This window comes from Anser anser (genome assembly GCF_964211835.1).
Source record: "Anser anser genome assembly, chromosome: 7".
Classification (NCBI taxonomy): Eukaryota; Metazoa; Chordata; class Aves; order Anseriformes; family Anatidae; genus Anser; species Anser anser.
The window spans coordinates 21,368,716-21,386,494 of record NC_139727.1 but is presented as its reverse complement, the minus strand read 5'-3'; the positions used below and the strand labels follow the sequence as shown (position 1 = coordinate 21,386,494).

At 48.0% G+C, this 17,779-nt stretch overlaps 1 protein-coding gene across 7 annotated transcripts in view; it reads left to right on the top strand.

Annotated features, from left to right (window-relative positions):
* PAX2 (paired box 2) overlaps positions 1-17,779 on the top strand; it is a 96,386-nt gene that overhangs the window by 60,125 nt on the left and 18,482 nt on the right. For all 7 annotated transcript variants that reach the window (XM_083844981.1, XM_083844983.1, XM_083844980.1 and 4 more), the window contains 2 exons: positions 7,760-7,935; positions 9,743-9,869. In XM_083844981.1, coding sequence (XP_083701107.1) covers positions 7,760-7,935; positions 9,743-9,869 — 303 coding nt within the window. The remainder of the gene's footprint in view (positions 1-7,759; positions 7,936-9,742; positions 9,870-17,779) is intronic.

Here is a 17,779-nt window from a genome sequence, read left to right as displayed (position 1 = left end):
AGTTAGGGCTGCATGCGATGTAATTTTTTTGCATTGCTTCTGTCCTTTGGAGCTAACAAAAGGCACCCGTTTTTATGTGCTCACCAAGGGGGATCCTGCCAAGAAGCAGCTCCCCAACAAACGGGCTTAGGAAGGTGAGAGGAGGGAGCTAAGGCAGTCGGCGCACGCCAGCGATGCTACGAACCTCTCAGCCCTGGCAGAGGGAAGAGCAGAGCTCCCAGCGCTCTGCTTTCCCGCGGCAGCAGCTCTCCCTGAGCCTCTGCACTACAGGCGATGTGGTGGACACCACAGCTTCATAAATCAGGATAACCCTTCTGATAACTTTCGGGATGTGTAAATCAGTATAACCACCGAGTGCAAGAGACTCAAAGATTTACACTAACTTGGGGATCCGGCCCGCTGTGTGATAGTGTTGCTTGCTACTCCGCCAACATAAACAAAGCAGATGTAGTGGCTCCTGGAGGCAGCTGCATTTCTATCTGGCTACCAGTCAAGCCTAGCAGTGCTAGTGAGAGATATTGGTCCCACACTCTGCCCTTCATTACAATGGTATAAATCCCCAGTGACTCCTCTGAGGTGAGGGAATCGTTGCAGATTTACAACAGCCTGAGAGCAGAATATGTCCCCTCACCTCCAGCATACCCAAAGGTCACAAAGCTGTAGCAATGGCTTGCACAGAAACCACCAGCTTTGGCTACCTGGGCTAAAACGCTTCATCTGCACACCCACACACACTGTCGTGCGTGTTGTACACGTGTCTGAGGTGGCCATTTGCTTAACTAACACCTGGAAAAGCCTTTACTGAAGTTCTTAGTGCAGCTGGATGGTATGACTGTACTAGGTCTGCAGAGACCTGGTTTCCCAGGGCCAAATTTGCAATCATACACTTAGATGCTGTAGTAAATCCATACGATTTTCATACGCATACACACACTCACTTCCTTAAATGCACATTTGCATGCTCCCATGATAATCCAAGACAGATCTGAGTACACACTTCATTACACATTTGCACACACAATTCATTTCATTTACATTCTCATTGAGCATTGCCATTTTGTTCATGTAGTCCCTGCCTTATCGCCGCACTGCCCAGCTCTGCTCCTGATGCACCGCATCACGCACAGCCCCCGTGCTAGAAGCGCCCAGCTGGCAGGCCCTGGCACACACCTCGCTCCTCCCTCGCTAGGCACGCTCACTTCCATGCATGAGCAGCCCTCCTTGCTCACCTGAGCTACACCCTCATTTCAAAACATAAAATCCCTTTGTTTCTAAGCCTTTCTTCTCTGAGCCTGAGCATGCAAGTAACAAATGTGCACAGCTTATGTGTGGCTACCACACCTAAATTACACAGAGATGCATGGACCAGCACAGTATCATCAATTTGCGTACTCGGATTCAGGCTTGTGGATTCCTTTGAGGTAAATGGACACAGGAATCTAAACACATGCAGAGCTGATCCACTGCCCTGAGGTGACAGTCCTCCAGCACACCTCCCACCATCCCTGTTTCTGCAGGATACTGGCCATAACCTGAACTCTTATCTTCTTTCACTGTCACAGCATAGATCTCCAACAATATTCTTTTTCCGTACTGGATCTTGCCAGCCCCTTCCATGCCCTGTTGTCTCTGTCCAGCACTCACTTGGGATCTTTTCCACCTGAATTTGAGGTTCACCTTTCTCCCCACCAGTTCAACTATAGCAACTGAAGCCGTAAGTGACAACTCTTGCAGCACTACAAAGTGCTGAGACACCAAACTGACCTGTCTTGAGAAGGTGCCTTCTTTCATCCTGCCCAAAAGACTGCAGAAATTCTTCTGGAAGGAAATGTGGAATGAATTTTAGAGCTTTCCTTTTCCAAACCTCACTGAGCAGGGCATGAAATTTACCCAGTGAAACAATGAGCAGAGTGGGGCTGCCACTCCCTTGTCTCTACTGTGGGGAGCAGAGTACTGGTTTAATAGTCACTGAGGATGAAAACGGAGCGTCTAGGTACTTCTCAGTAGCCAGACTGGACCACTTTGCATAGCCCAGTCACCAGGCCCAGACACTGACCATGTGGAAATGTGTGACCTGCTCCCCCAGACCAGGTCTTTGTCCCTGATCTCCCCTGGGGCCCAGCTCAGCCAGGGGTGCCGCAGGCCAGGGGCTCCCAGCAGGAGCCCGACACCAGGTTTGAAGCCCGGGCGCAATGTGGCGGGGCTCCTGCCGGCCCCGCGCAGCACGCGGCATGAAGGGCTGCGCGGGGCTGGCTGCCATGAATGACAAGCGCTGGCTATTGATCGCGTTCTGAACTCGGCCCAGCCGATAGAAGGTAATTAATGACTCCATTTGCCTCAGTACCGAGGAGAACAATTGAGTTTGAAACTGCAACAACTGGCAGTGCTGTGAAGGGCCCCCGGGGGATGGCCAGGAAAGATGCCTGACAGGCCCGGGCTGCGCTGGGACACAAGCACATCAGAGGGGAAAAAAGAGAAGGGAAACGGGATAAAGGGACAGAGCAGTCTTAACACAAAGGACAGCTTGGGAAGGGGCAGTGCTGGTAGCGATGCGGTGTCTACCAGAGGGTTGCTCCGTGCTAGCGCCGCAGAGGGGACAGTGACAAAGCCAGCCTGCAGGAGATGACAGGGTCACCTCGCTGGAGCGGAGGGATGGCGTTTCGGCAGCCGACTCAGCACTGCCGCGTTAGACAGATGCATTTCCCTTGGAGGCATGGGCAATCAGATGGGTTCTGCTGCGTCACCTGGCTGGCAGCTCTCATGCCAGTCACATCGCTTCTGCTATGGCTGCTATTTACCCCAGCTGAGTCTGGGGCTGCACAGGGCACCAGGCAGACATGTCTCTAGGGCAGTAATAGCCCCTGCCCCCAAAAGAGGATGGTATCGCCCTGCTCGAGGGCCGGCTGTATAGGTTGTCATGACCTTCTGCAGCATTTCTGTGCCTCAGAGGTGTTCCTGTGCCAGCAATACTAAGAGCACTTCTAAATCACTTGTGGGGGTGGCCCTGACCCACCCTGAGCAAGGCTGCTCTCTGCGTCACCCAGAGCTAGGGTGTACCCGTACTGCACTGCTTTGTGCTACTTGTCCATGATGGTGGCTTTGTGGCTTCCGGGCCTGAGAACGTCTCTTTGTTTGGGAGCTACTTAATGGGCACAGTCCTCATGTCAGATGTAGTTAAGGTTGTTCCTGTGTCCTCTGGCAGAGTGTTTCCTTGTTATCTGTCAGGACACTTCTGTGACACCTGTGGAGCATTCCTGTGTCTTGTGCCGAAGGTTTATGCTGAGTGTTGGCTCTGTACCTTCCCTCGGCAGCCCCTCGGGAGGAGAGATGTTGCCTGTCACACGTGCAAGGCCAGCGCTGATCACACTGACAGCAACCGTGTGCTCTTGTGAGGAACACAGTGACCGAGGCCATGGTTCACCTCTCAAGCTGTTTGTTCGGATCCTCCTGATTTAACAGCGAGGTGCCCCGTGTCACACTACCGCTGAGGTTCCTGGGCCAGTAGGAAGGGAACTGGGAAAAGTGATGCCACTGCCCAGTGGCAAAGCCAGTGCGGTTACCTGTCCCCAGGCTCATCCTGCAGCTTCACCACAACACTCCTCCTGAGAGCTTTCTTCTTTGCTAATCCTCATCCCTTAAGCTTTTACCCCTAACAGTGTTCATCAGCTGAAGCTGCTGCTGATCACCACAGTGCCATTCCTCATGGCATTTACTAGTCTTTTCCAACACATTTCCCCCATGAGCCTTCCCTCCACTTGCACCCACCAGCCTTTGACAGAGCCCATCTCTTCCCCCAAGTCCTCTCTGTCCCATATTGCCACCTTTGCTCACACCCTCACAACCATCAGCTCCCACAGGTTGGGTATTGCGATATCTGAGGCTTCTTCTCTGAAGCTCCAGCTCACAGGGTCATGTGCTTAGACGGGAATAGCAGCTTTGATCTAAAAACAGAGATAAGTTTCTGCCCTGGCAGCTTCAGGTGAAAAATGAAAACACAACCTCTATAGGTTTTGACACTGGAAAACAAATACAGGGGATTTACAATCCTTTGGTTTTGAAGAAAATATAATGATCCGTGACTGTGAAAGTCTCAGTGTTAGCAACACAAGACCTATAAATCTGCCTTGCAGGATTATCTTTGTGAAACTTTCTCTGCTTCCTAACTAGAATCCTATATGCACAGCTGATATTATGGCTCTGTGATGTTTGGGATTTGTGTGCCATACCACTATTAAGACCAACAATTCTGCAAGCTGCTTAGAAAAGGTCCTCCTCTAGGTAGCCTACAGTCCTCTGTTAAAAGTTTCTTTCCTTTTGTAGATTTTAAAGCTGGAGGGCACAGCGGTCTGCCTGGGCCACAACAGAGTGTCCCCCCCCATCTCCAAAGCTCCTCTCAAAACTAAAGCATTGCCTTTCTCCTTACAACTTTTTCACTCTCCTTATCTACTCTCTTGCTTTGATCATTCTGCTTCCTTATCTAACCCCATGCCTTCCCTTTCTCCTCCCTTCATCCTTTTCCTTCATTTCCCACTGACTACACAGGCGCTTTCTTATCAGCTGGTCCTCGGTGTGCCAAATGCACATACGTGCACGCACACACACACACGCACGCTGACACAAATAAATAAATAAATAAAAAGGTCAGTGAGCAGAGCAGCAATAACCCCTAAAACAGTACTATCAGAGGGACATGATTGATCAATTGAATTCCATAGCGGCTGAAAAATGTGGGATTAAGTAGTGTATTATACGCACAATGAGTTGAGGCATGATGTTCATTTCAAGTTCATTTCGCCAGCCCTCTGCCACCAGATCAGGCAATCAATAGGGGCAGCAGATATCATATATCACCTCTCTCCGTGCTAGGGAGAGAGCACCATAATCTCTCGCAAATTTAGAGTGACAGATTTGTCAAGATCTGAAGGGCCCCTGAATAAATGAAGGAAAAGAGACTCCTACAGCGACTTGGGGAAGCTGTGGTTTCAGCTTCTTCACACAAAGGCATGGCCCATGCACACATGGGGACATGTGTGCACAGGGTTCAGCTGCCAGACAGGGACTGCAAATACAAGCGCATGCGTACGCGAAGCCAGGCAAACACAGGGCAACCCACTCGGGGTAAAACCTGGTTTAGTGACAATCAGTGTGACTTCTACTGCTTATGTAAACACCCGTCTGCTCACACCAAACCCCATGCATGTTGTAGGGCTGCCATCCTGGAAAACCAAATGAACCTAAAACAACCTCCACAGACAAATGGTTGCTCAGGCATGTACGGCGATGCAGAATCTCAAGTGTACCAGAATCATGATCTACTGCAAAAATACCCATGTGTATTAACATAATGGTGTGCACAGCCATGCACACTGACACGTGGAAAAATCCTCAAAGGCAAACAGCTTCACAAGCTGCAGAGAGGTTGAGACAAGCGTTGATACAGAAACACCCATTTTTTTTCTGACCCTGGACCCAGGAGTTCTGTGCCAGCCTTCTGCAGAGAGGAGTGCCCATCAGAGTCAGGAGCCCGAGCCTGTAGATACCTCGTCCTGCCGACAGCTGCCCCTGCAGTGACAGCCCGGGCTGAGTAACAGCCCGCTAGCACTGCACTAACAGTGTGCAACCCAGAAAGCCAAGTCCTTGCTTTGTTTTCTCTTAGTCAACTATGTCATGAACTCCAGCTTTCGGGAAGTTAAGAATTTTCCCTTGTGCAAATAAGCCTGAGGAGAGAAGAAAATGCCAGGGAGCAGAGCCAGTAAACAGCTCTGCTCTGCCTATGGGTGGAAAAGAAAGAGAAAGAGAGAAGGGGCTGCTCGAGGGAAGGCTGCTGGCTGGGACAAATCAATATGTAATATTTTCTATGGTCTTGTGAGTGGTACTGTACTACGTTACTGTATATAATGTACTATTGATTATATCATATCGTATAATCACCTATAAACGGATATATCTCATAGCCAGAAGGCAGCAGGCTCAGTTATTACTCAGGGCCACCAGTTGGGCATTAACTGTGCCAGGACAATACCCATCTTGGCACAGTCCGTCAGCTAAAAGATGAAGCAGCAGAGTGGCATGGCTCTGGGCACTGCACAGAGAGTGCCGCTCCAGGCTCGCGGGAGCATCGCCTGGCCATGAGCACACCCCCAGTCACACGGAGGAGGGAAATGGTCTATACAGATCCCTCAACCACTTCCTTGTCAGACAGCGGGTTTCAGATATTCATTAACTGGAAGCCACTGAGAGAGGCTGACACATGCGGAACAATAGTGAAAACGCAGGAAGGTAATTGTAGTGTAAGAGGGAGAACCTGATCTTAGGTCAGAGAGGGTTATCAGGCAGTCAGGCTTGTGTCTGATGAAACGGTAGGCAGAGATTCAGCATGGAGGGTATGGAGATATATCAGCATGGATGAGACAGAGGATTATAACCAGTCTCACCAAAGTTAGACCAAGGCGTGACAGCAGAAAGATACTCAGCACAGTTGGAGAAGATTATAATGAGCAGACTTGCCTCAGATGAGATGAGGGATTATGACAAAGGAAGATTCACTTCAGCTGGGACAGGAAATTCTAACAGACAGACTCACCTTGGATGTGACAGATGCTAATAGCAGGAGACTCTCTCACTTCAGATAAAAAGGGGTTATAACAGAGATAAATGCACCTCATTTGAGTTGGGGGATAAGAGGGAAAAAAAACAGATGGGTGATAAGATGGTTTATCACAGGGAAAGATTCTCTTTGGATGGGGCAGGACATTTATAATGGACTCACCTCAGAGGGGATGAGTGGGCTCTAAGAGACACGGGATGGCACAGCAGAGACTGAGATACCTGCAACGTGACAGGACACACTGCAGTGAGATTGGATTGTTTCAGAGGGCTGTTGCAGGGACTGAGATGCACTTCTGATGATGCCTCTACCAGAAAAAGGCTTTTTTCCTGATAAGAACAAAGGATTACAAGGAACACTGATTCTCACAGAGCAGGCCTACGTTTGTAATACAATAATTCATTTTGGGTAGGAAGGGGGGCAGTCACAGACAAAGATTCACCTCTTTTAGGAAGGAATTTTATAACACAGATATGGGCTGTGTTAAATTATGAGCTAATATGTAGCAGAGTGGGACAGAGGTCGTAACAGAAACCAACGTATGTTGGATGGGACAGAGCGCACCGAGAAAGAGGCTTGTCTCTGGTGAAACATGGAGTCAGAAGCAGGATCATTCATGTTATCCAAGGGATGAAAGACTCATCTGGGGTATGAGAGGACATGATCAGATGAGAAGGAAATTACACTGGAGACATAACTTCTATTGGGACTGGTGGCTACAACAGACTGACTCCCTTCCATGCTGTAAGAGGACTTCCTCCATTTCAGGCTTCCCCAGCCCCGTGCAGTGCAAGCCCACCCTCAGCACCCCAGTTTTCCTGTGAGCTGCCTCCCTAGTAGCCTCCGAGCGATGCTAATCGCTGCGCTTTGCTCCCATTTTCTGCTCAGCGATGGAGATTTGGCGATTTTTAACACTGAAAATCAGTGGAACTGCCGCTCATCTCTGAGCTGTGCGCCATTCTCCACAGCCTGGCTCGCAGCGGGAGCCCCCCCGGCAGGCCAGCGTGGAGGGAAGGGGCCTCCCCATGCCCCCCGGCTGCCCCCCCCGGGAGCAGAGGACCCCTCTCCCTGTGCTCTGCTCTCGCCCGCAGCCGCTGCCGCCCCGAGGCAGGGTGGTGCTAACTCCCTGTTTTCTCTGTGTGTGCCCTGCAGATGTGTCCGAGGGCTCAGTTCCCAACGGAGACTCCCAGAGCAGCGTGGACAGTTTGCGGAAGCACCTTCGTGGCGACACTTTCACCCAGCAGCAGCTGGAAGCTTTAGATCGAGTTTTTGAGCGTCCTTCTTACCCTGACGTCTTTCAAACATCAGAGCACATCAAATCTGAGCAGGTGAGGGCCCGGCCTGGCAATGCGGACCCGCAGGCACCCGTAGGGTGATGGCAGGGAGATTCCCTCACCGAAGCCACTCTCCCTCTCCTCACCCCTTGTTCTCTTGCTGACCCATTGCTGCACATACATCGCGTTCACGTTTTACAGCACTTTCTAGTTGTACATGTATCGCTGCACCGATGTACGCCTGTACACAAGCTGTCTCCCCTCATGAACGTGCCATGCACACCACATTATCCCTGCAACCCCACGGCCACTTCCCCCTGCAGAGGTGCCCGCAGCACACGTGTGTGCTCTCCCTGTGAACGCGCACCCACGAACACCATCACATCGCGGCACTCTCAGGTCACACCGGCGAGTCACAGGGTTTCACAGGCCCGGACCATTTTCCCTCATGGCCCAAAGCTGAGACTTGACTCCTGTCTCCTACCCAGTTTTCTGCACTTCTGCGGCGCTGTCCCCCTCTCCCTTACTCCCCCGCTCTCCCGGCCTTTTATCCCAAAAGCTGTTTGTCTTAATAAAATGAAAATCAAAAGTCTTTTTAAACCGCCCCAAGCCATAAACCAACAAAGGAAGAGAAGGAGAGGCTGGCTGTGGACTCCCTTCATCCCAGAGTCCCTGGGTTTATTACAATGAATAACCTTTATTTACTTTCATTAGACTATTAAGCACCAGCACAGTCATTTTTCCCCCTGAAACTCTGAGCAGGGCCCATAAAGCAAATCCGAAGCCTAATTGAGTTCATTTTAATTTCTCTCCGATCACAGCGAATTACTCTGGTGATAAATCAGGGGGCAGGCTCACCCCCAGTAGAAGGCCTAATTTGCAGCTAATTACAAAACTGATTTCTACAGGAAGATCAATACGAGAAGGAATTGGAAATGACGAGGCAGTCCTAGGCAGGCAGGGACGGGGCGGGGAGGGGGCAGCGTGTGGGGAGCCCGCTGCAGGAGGGGGAGATGTGGGGAGGGGGCTGGGGAAGCGCATGGAAAAAAACGCCGCAGAAAGAGCAGAAAATCAGTTTTAATTTAACCTAATATTAATCAGAGCAACTTTTCCTGCTGTTCTGTAGCCTTCCCGGTCTCTCCAGCTCCCGTGTCTGGTCCGGAGGCTGCCACAATAAAAAGGCAATTACCAGAGCCTTTCGGACAGGACACCCTTTCAGATTCAATGGCTCTCCCCCTCCCACCCTTCTGTTAGCCATGTGGCTCCCCCCTCCCCAATTTCATACCCCAGTGCACAGAGTGACAGAGGCAGGGGATGAGGCTTCTTTGTTTGTTTTTAAAGAGCTAGGACAGGGGTAGTGGCGGAGGGGAGGGAGACGACCCAGCACAGAGCCGGGTTGCAAGGGGCCGACACCGGCTGCCTCCCGCAGCCCAGGCACCCCAGTCGCTGCCGTGCTCTGCCCCAAGTGTCCCTGCCACCAGGGCAAACACCCCCCGCCCCCGCTCAGCCGAGAGCAGAGGACGTGGATTTCCCCTTTCTCCCGGCCTGAGCTTGGACAGGCAGACAGCCCCTCTCCTCACGGCACCGAACGGAGGCTCGGCCACACCATGGGTACAGGGCCAGATCCCGTGCTTGGCCCGACCCCTCTTCCCCTTCCCAGCAAGGCGCAGCAGGGTGGAATAGCTCATCCCAGGTCCCCCCCCGCAGCCCTCTTGTCACTTCATCTTCTCCATTTCCTCCTCCTCCTCCTCTTCCATCTGTGCAGGGGTTTGCCTCTCTCCTCTTCCTCCCCCCCATCTGTACACTGTTCCCTTTCTCTCAGCGCATCAATAGCGAGCTGTCTTTCTCCTCTCTTCCCCAGGGTAATGAGTACTCCCTCCCAGCTCTGACCCCTGGTCTCGATGAAGTCAAATCAAGTCTATCCACCTCTGCTAACCCAGACCTGGGGACAAATGTGTCAGGACCCCAGACGTACCCTGTGGTGACCGGTAAGCTGCCTGACCGAACAGCAGAACCAAGCTTTTTATTTATTTCCCTCATCACCATTAGCTTCTGCTTTTTCTGCTAACGCAAGATACCCCTCTGTGGCGAGCATGGAAAGAGACAGAAAGGCTGGGGAGGAAGTAAGGGGCCAGGAGAGGCTGGCAGGTCAGCGTGGTGGCAGTTTCAGGTGCACCTAGAGGTGCCCAGGTGTGACTCGAGGACAGGTAACCCCGGGTGCGGCTGAGGAGCTCGTGTGCCCCTGGGCTTAGGGACGGGTGCTGGGAGGCCAGGTGTGTCCAGACATGCATGGTGGTTTCTTCCTTTGTGTCTGAGAACGAGAGGTTCGTGGCTCTTCCATAATCTGTGCTTGGTTTTCTTGGGGAAATACTGATTTAAGTTTTACTCAGCCCTGGCACTGGGAAGGGGCATTTGCAAGCTAAGCACAGGGCTGCTGAACTGACTGCTAAGCTCCCTCTTCCGCAAGCCCAGGAGTCGCCATCAGCAGCTGGCAAATGAAGTTTGTTCACAGCCTCCCTCCCTCCCTTACCTGTGGGCACATTACACTGGGGTGTGACTGGGAAGCTGGAGAAGGAAATAAATGAGAGCAAGTGCAGTACAGCAGAGGAACTGGGATGCACAGCAGCAGGAGGCAGTTTCGGCAGCCACTGCTCCACAGAAGCTTCCTCTTTGCTGGTTGTACCGGCAGGCCTGGGTGGCGCAGGCTGTCCCTGGGGCCGCAGGGCACGCCAGCCTGCTGCTGGTGGTAGGTGGCTTGTCCTGGCCCCACCGGAGCAATAAGGAGATAGATATTCTGCTGTCACAGCCCCTTCTTGCAGAGCATCAGTCACTGCTGCTTCCTCTCACACACCTACCTACCTCCTGCTAGGTCACTAAAGCAGGGGCGAGGCCCAAGAGATTCGCCCCTCTTTGGTACCTTCCCCTTGCAATGCAATGGCTGTGACCCCTTCAGAAATCCCACAGCAGAGCTGAGAAGTAAGTCGTGGCAGAGGTACGATCCTGTTAGCAAGAGAAGGAGCTGTAGCCTCTTGGCCAAAAAGCAGGCTTCTGGTGGCACAGAATCAAGAGCAGCAGAGTTTGTGGCTTAATTCTGTCTTGCAGAAGCCACGGGTACAGCCCCTGAGGCCACAGCCGCTGGTCGCTGAGGCAGGCGGCTGTTGGCTGCTCGGCAAACACCGAGCAAAGGGATATTGCTGCATGCACCATCCAGCTGCCAGGAAGTTTGAGACCAGGGGGATTAGTAGCTGTTACCCTAAATACAAAGGGAATCCAGTGTGAGGTCTGCGAAATGGAGCACCATGGGGAGGTGAACTGCATATTTAGGGAGTGCCTAGAAAGTGTGATGCCCCCAGACTTTTCAGGGCTTTTACTGCTACCAGGCTTGACCCAGGATCCTTGCAGCCATACTGTTTCTTAGCCAACCAGAAAAATGGCTCAGCTGTGGCAAAACTGTTACACCTCTCTTTGTATTCGCATGTGCAAGACAAAACTCAGCTGACAGTCATCCACCTATCATTTAGCAGATCTACAGCTCTTACAGGAAATACTTCCCTCCCAAAGGAGGGCCAAAGCCAGCAGGAGAGCAGTACTGTCCTCCCTTTGTGGAAAGCAGACCCCCCATAGCATGATCTAAAGGTGAGGTGCCTAAAATCACAGAGTTTAATATTCAAAGGGGCCATTAAAATAATTCTTTTCAGTCCTTCTGCCTAAGGGAAACTGGTGCATTCCAGCCTAGTAACATGACGGCTGAATTCCTGAATGCTGAGGACACTGCATGAGCTTTGAGCTTTGTACATGGCTCTCACAAGGGGACAGGAGGAAACAGATTTGGCCTTACAGAAGAGGCTGTGGGCTGAAGCAGAAAATCTTCTCTTTGTCCCCCCACCCCGTGCCATCCGCACCCTGCTCCCTGCAACACTCCCAGTTCGGCTTGAGAACATCCCCATCTGATCCATCTGGATCCAAGAGTGAGAAAAGTTCATTTCAGACCCAGCTTGACATTCCCAGGTGGCAACTTAGCACTAACATCTCAATCTGTATGCAACATTTCAATCAGCGCAGAGTAACAAAAGCAGAACTATTAGCGCTGGGAGATGTTCAATGGTGGTAATGATGGGGAAACTCAGAAACTGGAAATGAGAAGGGAAAAAAAAAACCCTTAACACCCTGAAAGGCAGTGGGGAAAGAAGGGCAGAGAATTTTTCCTCTACACTTAGGCCAGGATCCAATGTTTGGATTAATGGTGCCATTACCCAAGAAAGGACTTCAGATAATGCTCATTCTTAAAATGTTTTTGTTGGCAATTAAATGGTTGCAGTTATTGATCTTCATTGATCTGATGTCCCTGATTTGCATAATCTATTAAAGATGAATGATTCATGATGTGTTTGCTGTGGGGCTGGGCAGTGCTCTCAGGAAGGACCAGAAAGGTGAGGAACTCAAGGCTGCCTCCTGATCTACCCCTGGCTAGGAGTTAAGAAAGAGGCTGGGACCTCAGCTCCCTCTCCCAGAAAGGGATATTGGAGTAATAGTGAGTATGGAATTGCTGCCTACCTGTTCTGCTGCTATAGTGTCACTTCTGAAATGCCTCTTTCCTCTTGTCCCAGGGCAGTCTGTGAAGCCCATTGATATCTGAAACAAGTCCACCCATGGAGGGTACGAGTTCTGTGTGCAGTTATTTCAGGATGTAAGATTTAGCTTCAGTCTACAAGAATGTTTCCCTAGCTCAGTCTTCCCAGGCAGGAAAGGTATCAATAGTCCTTTCCAACCAGAGCTGTCTGACACCGTATTTTTCCCCTTTTAGAAGACCCTAGAGAAAGTTCTCCCTTCTCTGGCTCGTGACTAGCTTGCCTCAGCAAGCTCTCTCAGCTCACACAGGTCTGAGAATACACCCCTCCAAAAACCATCAAAACCTCAATAGAAAGTAACTAACTGAAATATTAAGTACAGATGATGCTAAAATCCCCTTACCTGTCTGTGAGCTTCATAAAATTGAAGAGCTAGAAATGCTGCAAAACAGGCAGCCACCTCCCCAACATGCAAGAAAGCCTTCCCCAAAGTCCTAGTCATCAACTTCTGGCCATCTATTCAAAGACACTAGGCTGGGAAACATGCTCCCACTGTCCTTTGTATAGAAGAGTCAATGCATATATACACAGCTTTCTTGTGAAGTACCAGAGAGAAAGCTCTTAAAAGCTGCCTGAGAACACTGCCTCATCTCTTCCTCCACACACAAGTCAATGGGCCAGCTCCATCTTGCCTTAATGTTGTATATCTGAGGGACTGGCATAGATCCCTGACAGTGTCTTGGGCAATATCTGTGGGTACCAATCAGGACTCCTAGAAGCAAAGACCCAGACTTCAACATACCAAGATAAGACAAGTACATGCAGTTGAACACCAAGACAAGACGTCTGTTGATAAGAGACATTCTACTTCAATTGGATCTATTGAAGGCAAACAGATCAGGCAGATTAGTATAAATTTGTATGGGGCTAGGAAAACACAGAAAACCTCAGTAGTTTTCTTTTTTTTTCAGTAGTTTCCACAGGTCTTTGATTTTTGGAAAGTACTCAGCAGCTAACACAACAGGGGTGAGCAGAGGAGAATCTCACATTTTTGGCAGCAGTGACAGGAGTACTTTAAATCACAAGATGTTTACTGAGGCCTTGAATCCTTTGAGAATAAAAGGTTAAGATCCCTCTTTAAACACCATCGGAAGTCACATCTTTTGGAATACACATGCCTGAAGGGAGGTGTCTTCAAACCAGATTGTGAGTGCAGGGGACTTAGATTAATAGTTTGGGAATGGAGTCCTTTCCAACTCAGTCAGCTAGCCCAGAGGCTATCCAAAAGAAAGGCAGCACTATGGGAAATCAAACACAATGGACTTCTGATGGATGGCTTGCAAACTTGCATATTAACATACCACTAAAGGGGAGGATTTACCTACTAGATAGATTGTAAGATTACAGGAAAGGTAAAGAACAACTTCCCTTAATTGAATCCTGTCAGTTTTAACTAAATAGACTTCACTTACCAGTCTACTACAACCAGTGAGACCCACAAACAGAAGGCAAAAGAGAAGCCAAAGAAAAAAAGACAAAAAAAAAAAGCCATCACCCACCAAGCAAGCTACCAGGTTCTGTACAGAAAATGGTTCCTTCTCTTTGGGAAATAATTTTTTCCCAAAAGGAACAAGTATCATCCAAGGTGAAAAATTCTCATGACAGCCACTCATGATGTGTCAAACAGAGGCACCAAAAAAGCACAGATCCCATAGATCTCGCTTTCCTCCAGCCCTTCACCTCTGGCATGGGGTCAGATTTTTTTTCCACTTTAAGTCCATTTTTACAATTCAGTTAATATTTTCAACATAAATGTACACAAAAATAATTAATGAAACTAAGCATATTCGATATGTCTGAAAGTCATGCACAAATAGTAGTTAAACAGAATCTGATTTCTATGAAAGTTTTCTAGAAAGTTGTGATGCTAAGCACGGAGAAATCACTGGCTAGACACCTGGATCCAAAGTTTTTTGAAATGATCAACAATCTTTTGAGAACTTCAGCCTCCTGCAAGGTGAAAAGATAATATTTCCTTTGTTTCAGCTTAGTGAGTGAACTGAAGAGAATTTTGTTCAGTTCAATAACCAGGTCGTTCAAAACTAAGAAACAAACTAGGATTTGAAAAAGCAGGATCATTTGTTTTCCTCTGTCAGTGAGTGAATTATGCTTGGTGTGAAAGGATGAGATCTATTAGTTCTAAAATCGGGTTCTAAAATCGGTTCAATTTCCTCCTTTTATATATATATCTTTTCCTTCACTTAATAAGACATTTTTAATGCAAAACCTGCTTAGAAAAGCCTGTCTTTTTTGTTCCAATATATTTAGGAAGTCAGGGAACTTGTGGTCATTTTATATAATTAGCATGAATAAATTACAAATACTGTTTTTAATTGAATTCTAATTCCACCTAAATATAACTTGACACAAATCACAAGTAAAAAGTTAATAATCTAATAAAATAATAATATGGACTCATTCATTATTTTCCCATACAATAATATGTAAAGACAAATTATGTTAAACAACATAATTGCTTAAATAAATGTGCCCAGATGCAGTTCATCTATTTAGCAAAAATTGAATAACCATGCTTAGTGTAAATTTTGTATTTGTCAAAATATTTGTTACCACCCTAGAATTCAACCTTTTAGGAAACAGCCACATGGTGCAAATGTAAAACTAGTTGATCCATCTTGCTATTTTACATAATGATTAAAACCGACCATTAAATTTGCTTGCACTTATATTGTTACACTGAGAGGGGGAGCGTTTCGTTCTGACTTTCCTTGTTCATAGCGGTGAAAATCCCCCTCTTGTTCCAATCTACATTAGCCTCTGACACCAGTAAACAACAGCCCTGGTCAAGGCTTGACTGAGTTGACTCAAGAATACCTCTCTCACAATCTGCTAGGGGCCACAGATTGGCTTTGGTGATGGCAAATCCTCAAGATGCAGACCAGCAGTCTGCTGCACAGCATCACAGCTGTCAGCAGCCAAGGAGCCTGTTGGGCACATCTCTGGATGCCCCAATGCCCTGAAAATGGACTATGATAATCACCCACGTGGCTGCTACATGATTGTTATGATCCCGCCTCATCAAAACGAAGGAGATATTTTCTGTGAGGGCAGTCTGCAGTATGGAAGTATGCCAAATTGAGCACATGGAGCTGCTGCAGATGAGGGACAGGGAGGATGAGGAACGGCACTGAGTTCCATATTCTGCACTTCTGAAATAAGGGCTCATTTCTGCAGAGAGGCTGCAAGCCTCTTCTCTATTTAAGATGAGGAATCAACAAAAGTAGATGTCCACAGCGCCTCCAAATCTCATCAACTGCTTCCCATACCTAAGAAGAGATAGTATCTCTTTATCTTGCCAAGGAATTTGGAAAGGCAAAAGGCGTTACTACTCTTCCCCGAGACCAAATGGCTGAGGGTGATTGATGGTCAGATGAATGATCCCTGGAAGAGACAGAAATGGCAGGGGGAAAACATAAACTATTTCTCCACTTCCAATGGAAGTTTCACTGACAATAACTTTATGATGCTGAAGAAGACAGCTCATGGACTTAAAAGCATATTGAAGCGAGGAACCCAGAAATGGGTGGACCTGAAAGAAACCATGCCTTCCTTAAATTAGCATTTAAGTGTAATGGCAAGAGCAGTGAATTTGCATTCCCCATCCATTTTCTTCAGCAAGGACTGGCATTACAGGCTGGACAAAAAGGGACTTTTTTTTTTTTTAGAGAAGAGAGTTATATAGTCTCAGGTTTTGGCTTTTCTTTTGAGGCTGAATGAAGGAGCCAATAAGTATAGCTATCATGAAAATTTTCGTGATGTAGATATTTGCCCACTGACAGCAAAGACTGTGCTTTGTATCTGAGTTAAGCAACAGCTGTCAGCAGATGTTAATAACTTTTGATCTCCATCAACTCTATTGGATTTAACCAGGCCAGCTGCTCGCACAATTGAAATTGCCCACTGCAGTCTTTCAAAGAAATGGAGAGCTTAGGGCGATCTTTGGCCCTTCTCAGTAGGTGCAGGACTGCTGTGGACTACCCAGGAAGATCTGTCCTGTCTCATGATCATTTTCCATCATGTGATGAAAGCCTTGGAGACACCTATTGTGTAGACTGTGTGCAAAAATAACATGCTCTGTTCTAATTACTTTTCCCAGCATATATTTCAAAAGCATTTTGTTTAACACATGACATTCAAGTCCCAGCCCACCAAGGAATATACGAGTGTGCTTGACTTTAAGGCAGGGAGCAATCTGTAACTGCAATACCCTGGTGGGCTGGGATACAAGAAAGGGGACACAGCATAAATCCGCTGAGCCTATCTGTTTACCAAATGTAGAGGCACAACTTTATTTCCCACAGACTTTGAAGCCTATTTTCCTCACCTCCACCTGCAAACAAATCTACTTAGAGCCAAATGCAGTTGACCCTAGTGGAGTTCCCAAGTGACTAACAGTATGCAGCTAGCTTCAAAGATCCAGATCACAGATCTGCTGGATGCTCCATGTTTAACTGGGTATGAAGACTATGAAACCTCAGTTTCCCAAGTAAAATACAGAGTGAGTAGCTCAGATTACTTGGAAAGCAGCAATTAATTAGAACAGATATAAAATCTAGGTTTGTAAAAGTGAGTTTCATAAAAAATGGGGCAAATGGATTTAAAAACTTGACATCAATGATGTCAACAGTTTTGACTCTCTTGGAGAGCAAGTTTTTGTTTTTTTTTTTCTCTTTCAACGTGTATTTCAATAACACACAAGTTAAGTGTTGGGCTAGAAACACGGATGGATCTGTGCAGAAACAGAAAATAAACCGGAACATGCAAGGCTCATTCCCCAGTCAGCAGGAATACAAAGAGAATGCAAGAAAGGTACAATGAGAAGTAAATTAGGTTTTACACACTTTTCTGTTGTCCTAGCAAAGGTCTGTTACTAACACAGAGAAGGAAAAAAAAATAGGATGATTTTTATCTTCAGTGCCACTTGCGTGATGCTCTTGCAAAAGAAGAGCTAGGAAACTAAGAAAAGGCAAAGAAAAAGTGGTTCTGACATGGCAGAAGGCAAAAGTCAAAGATAGGCTGTGTCAGTCCGGTCTGGTCTTCTGCATGACTTTGAGAAGTTCTAAGGCGAGATTCTCACATGGGATGAAGTGATGGGAGTCCACAGGCTGTGGCGTAAATTCACCAGCTTATGAATGCTGAGGACCCCACCCCATTCTGCTTGCCACAATGAAACCTTTGTAAGGAATGATGTTATTAGTACAGGAGGAATGTAAATATGGAAAAGATGTTTCAATAGTGGGTACAAGCAT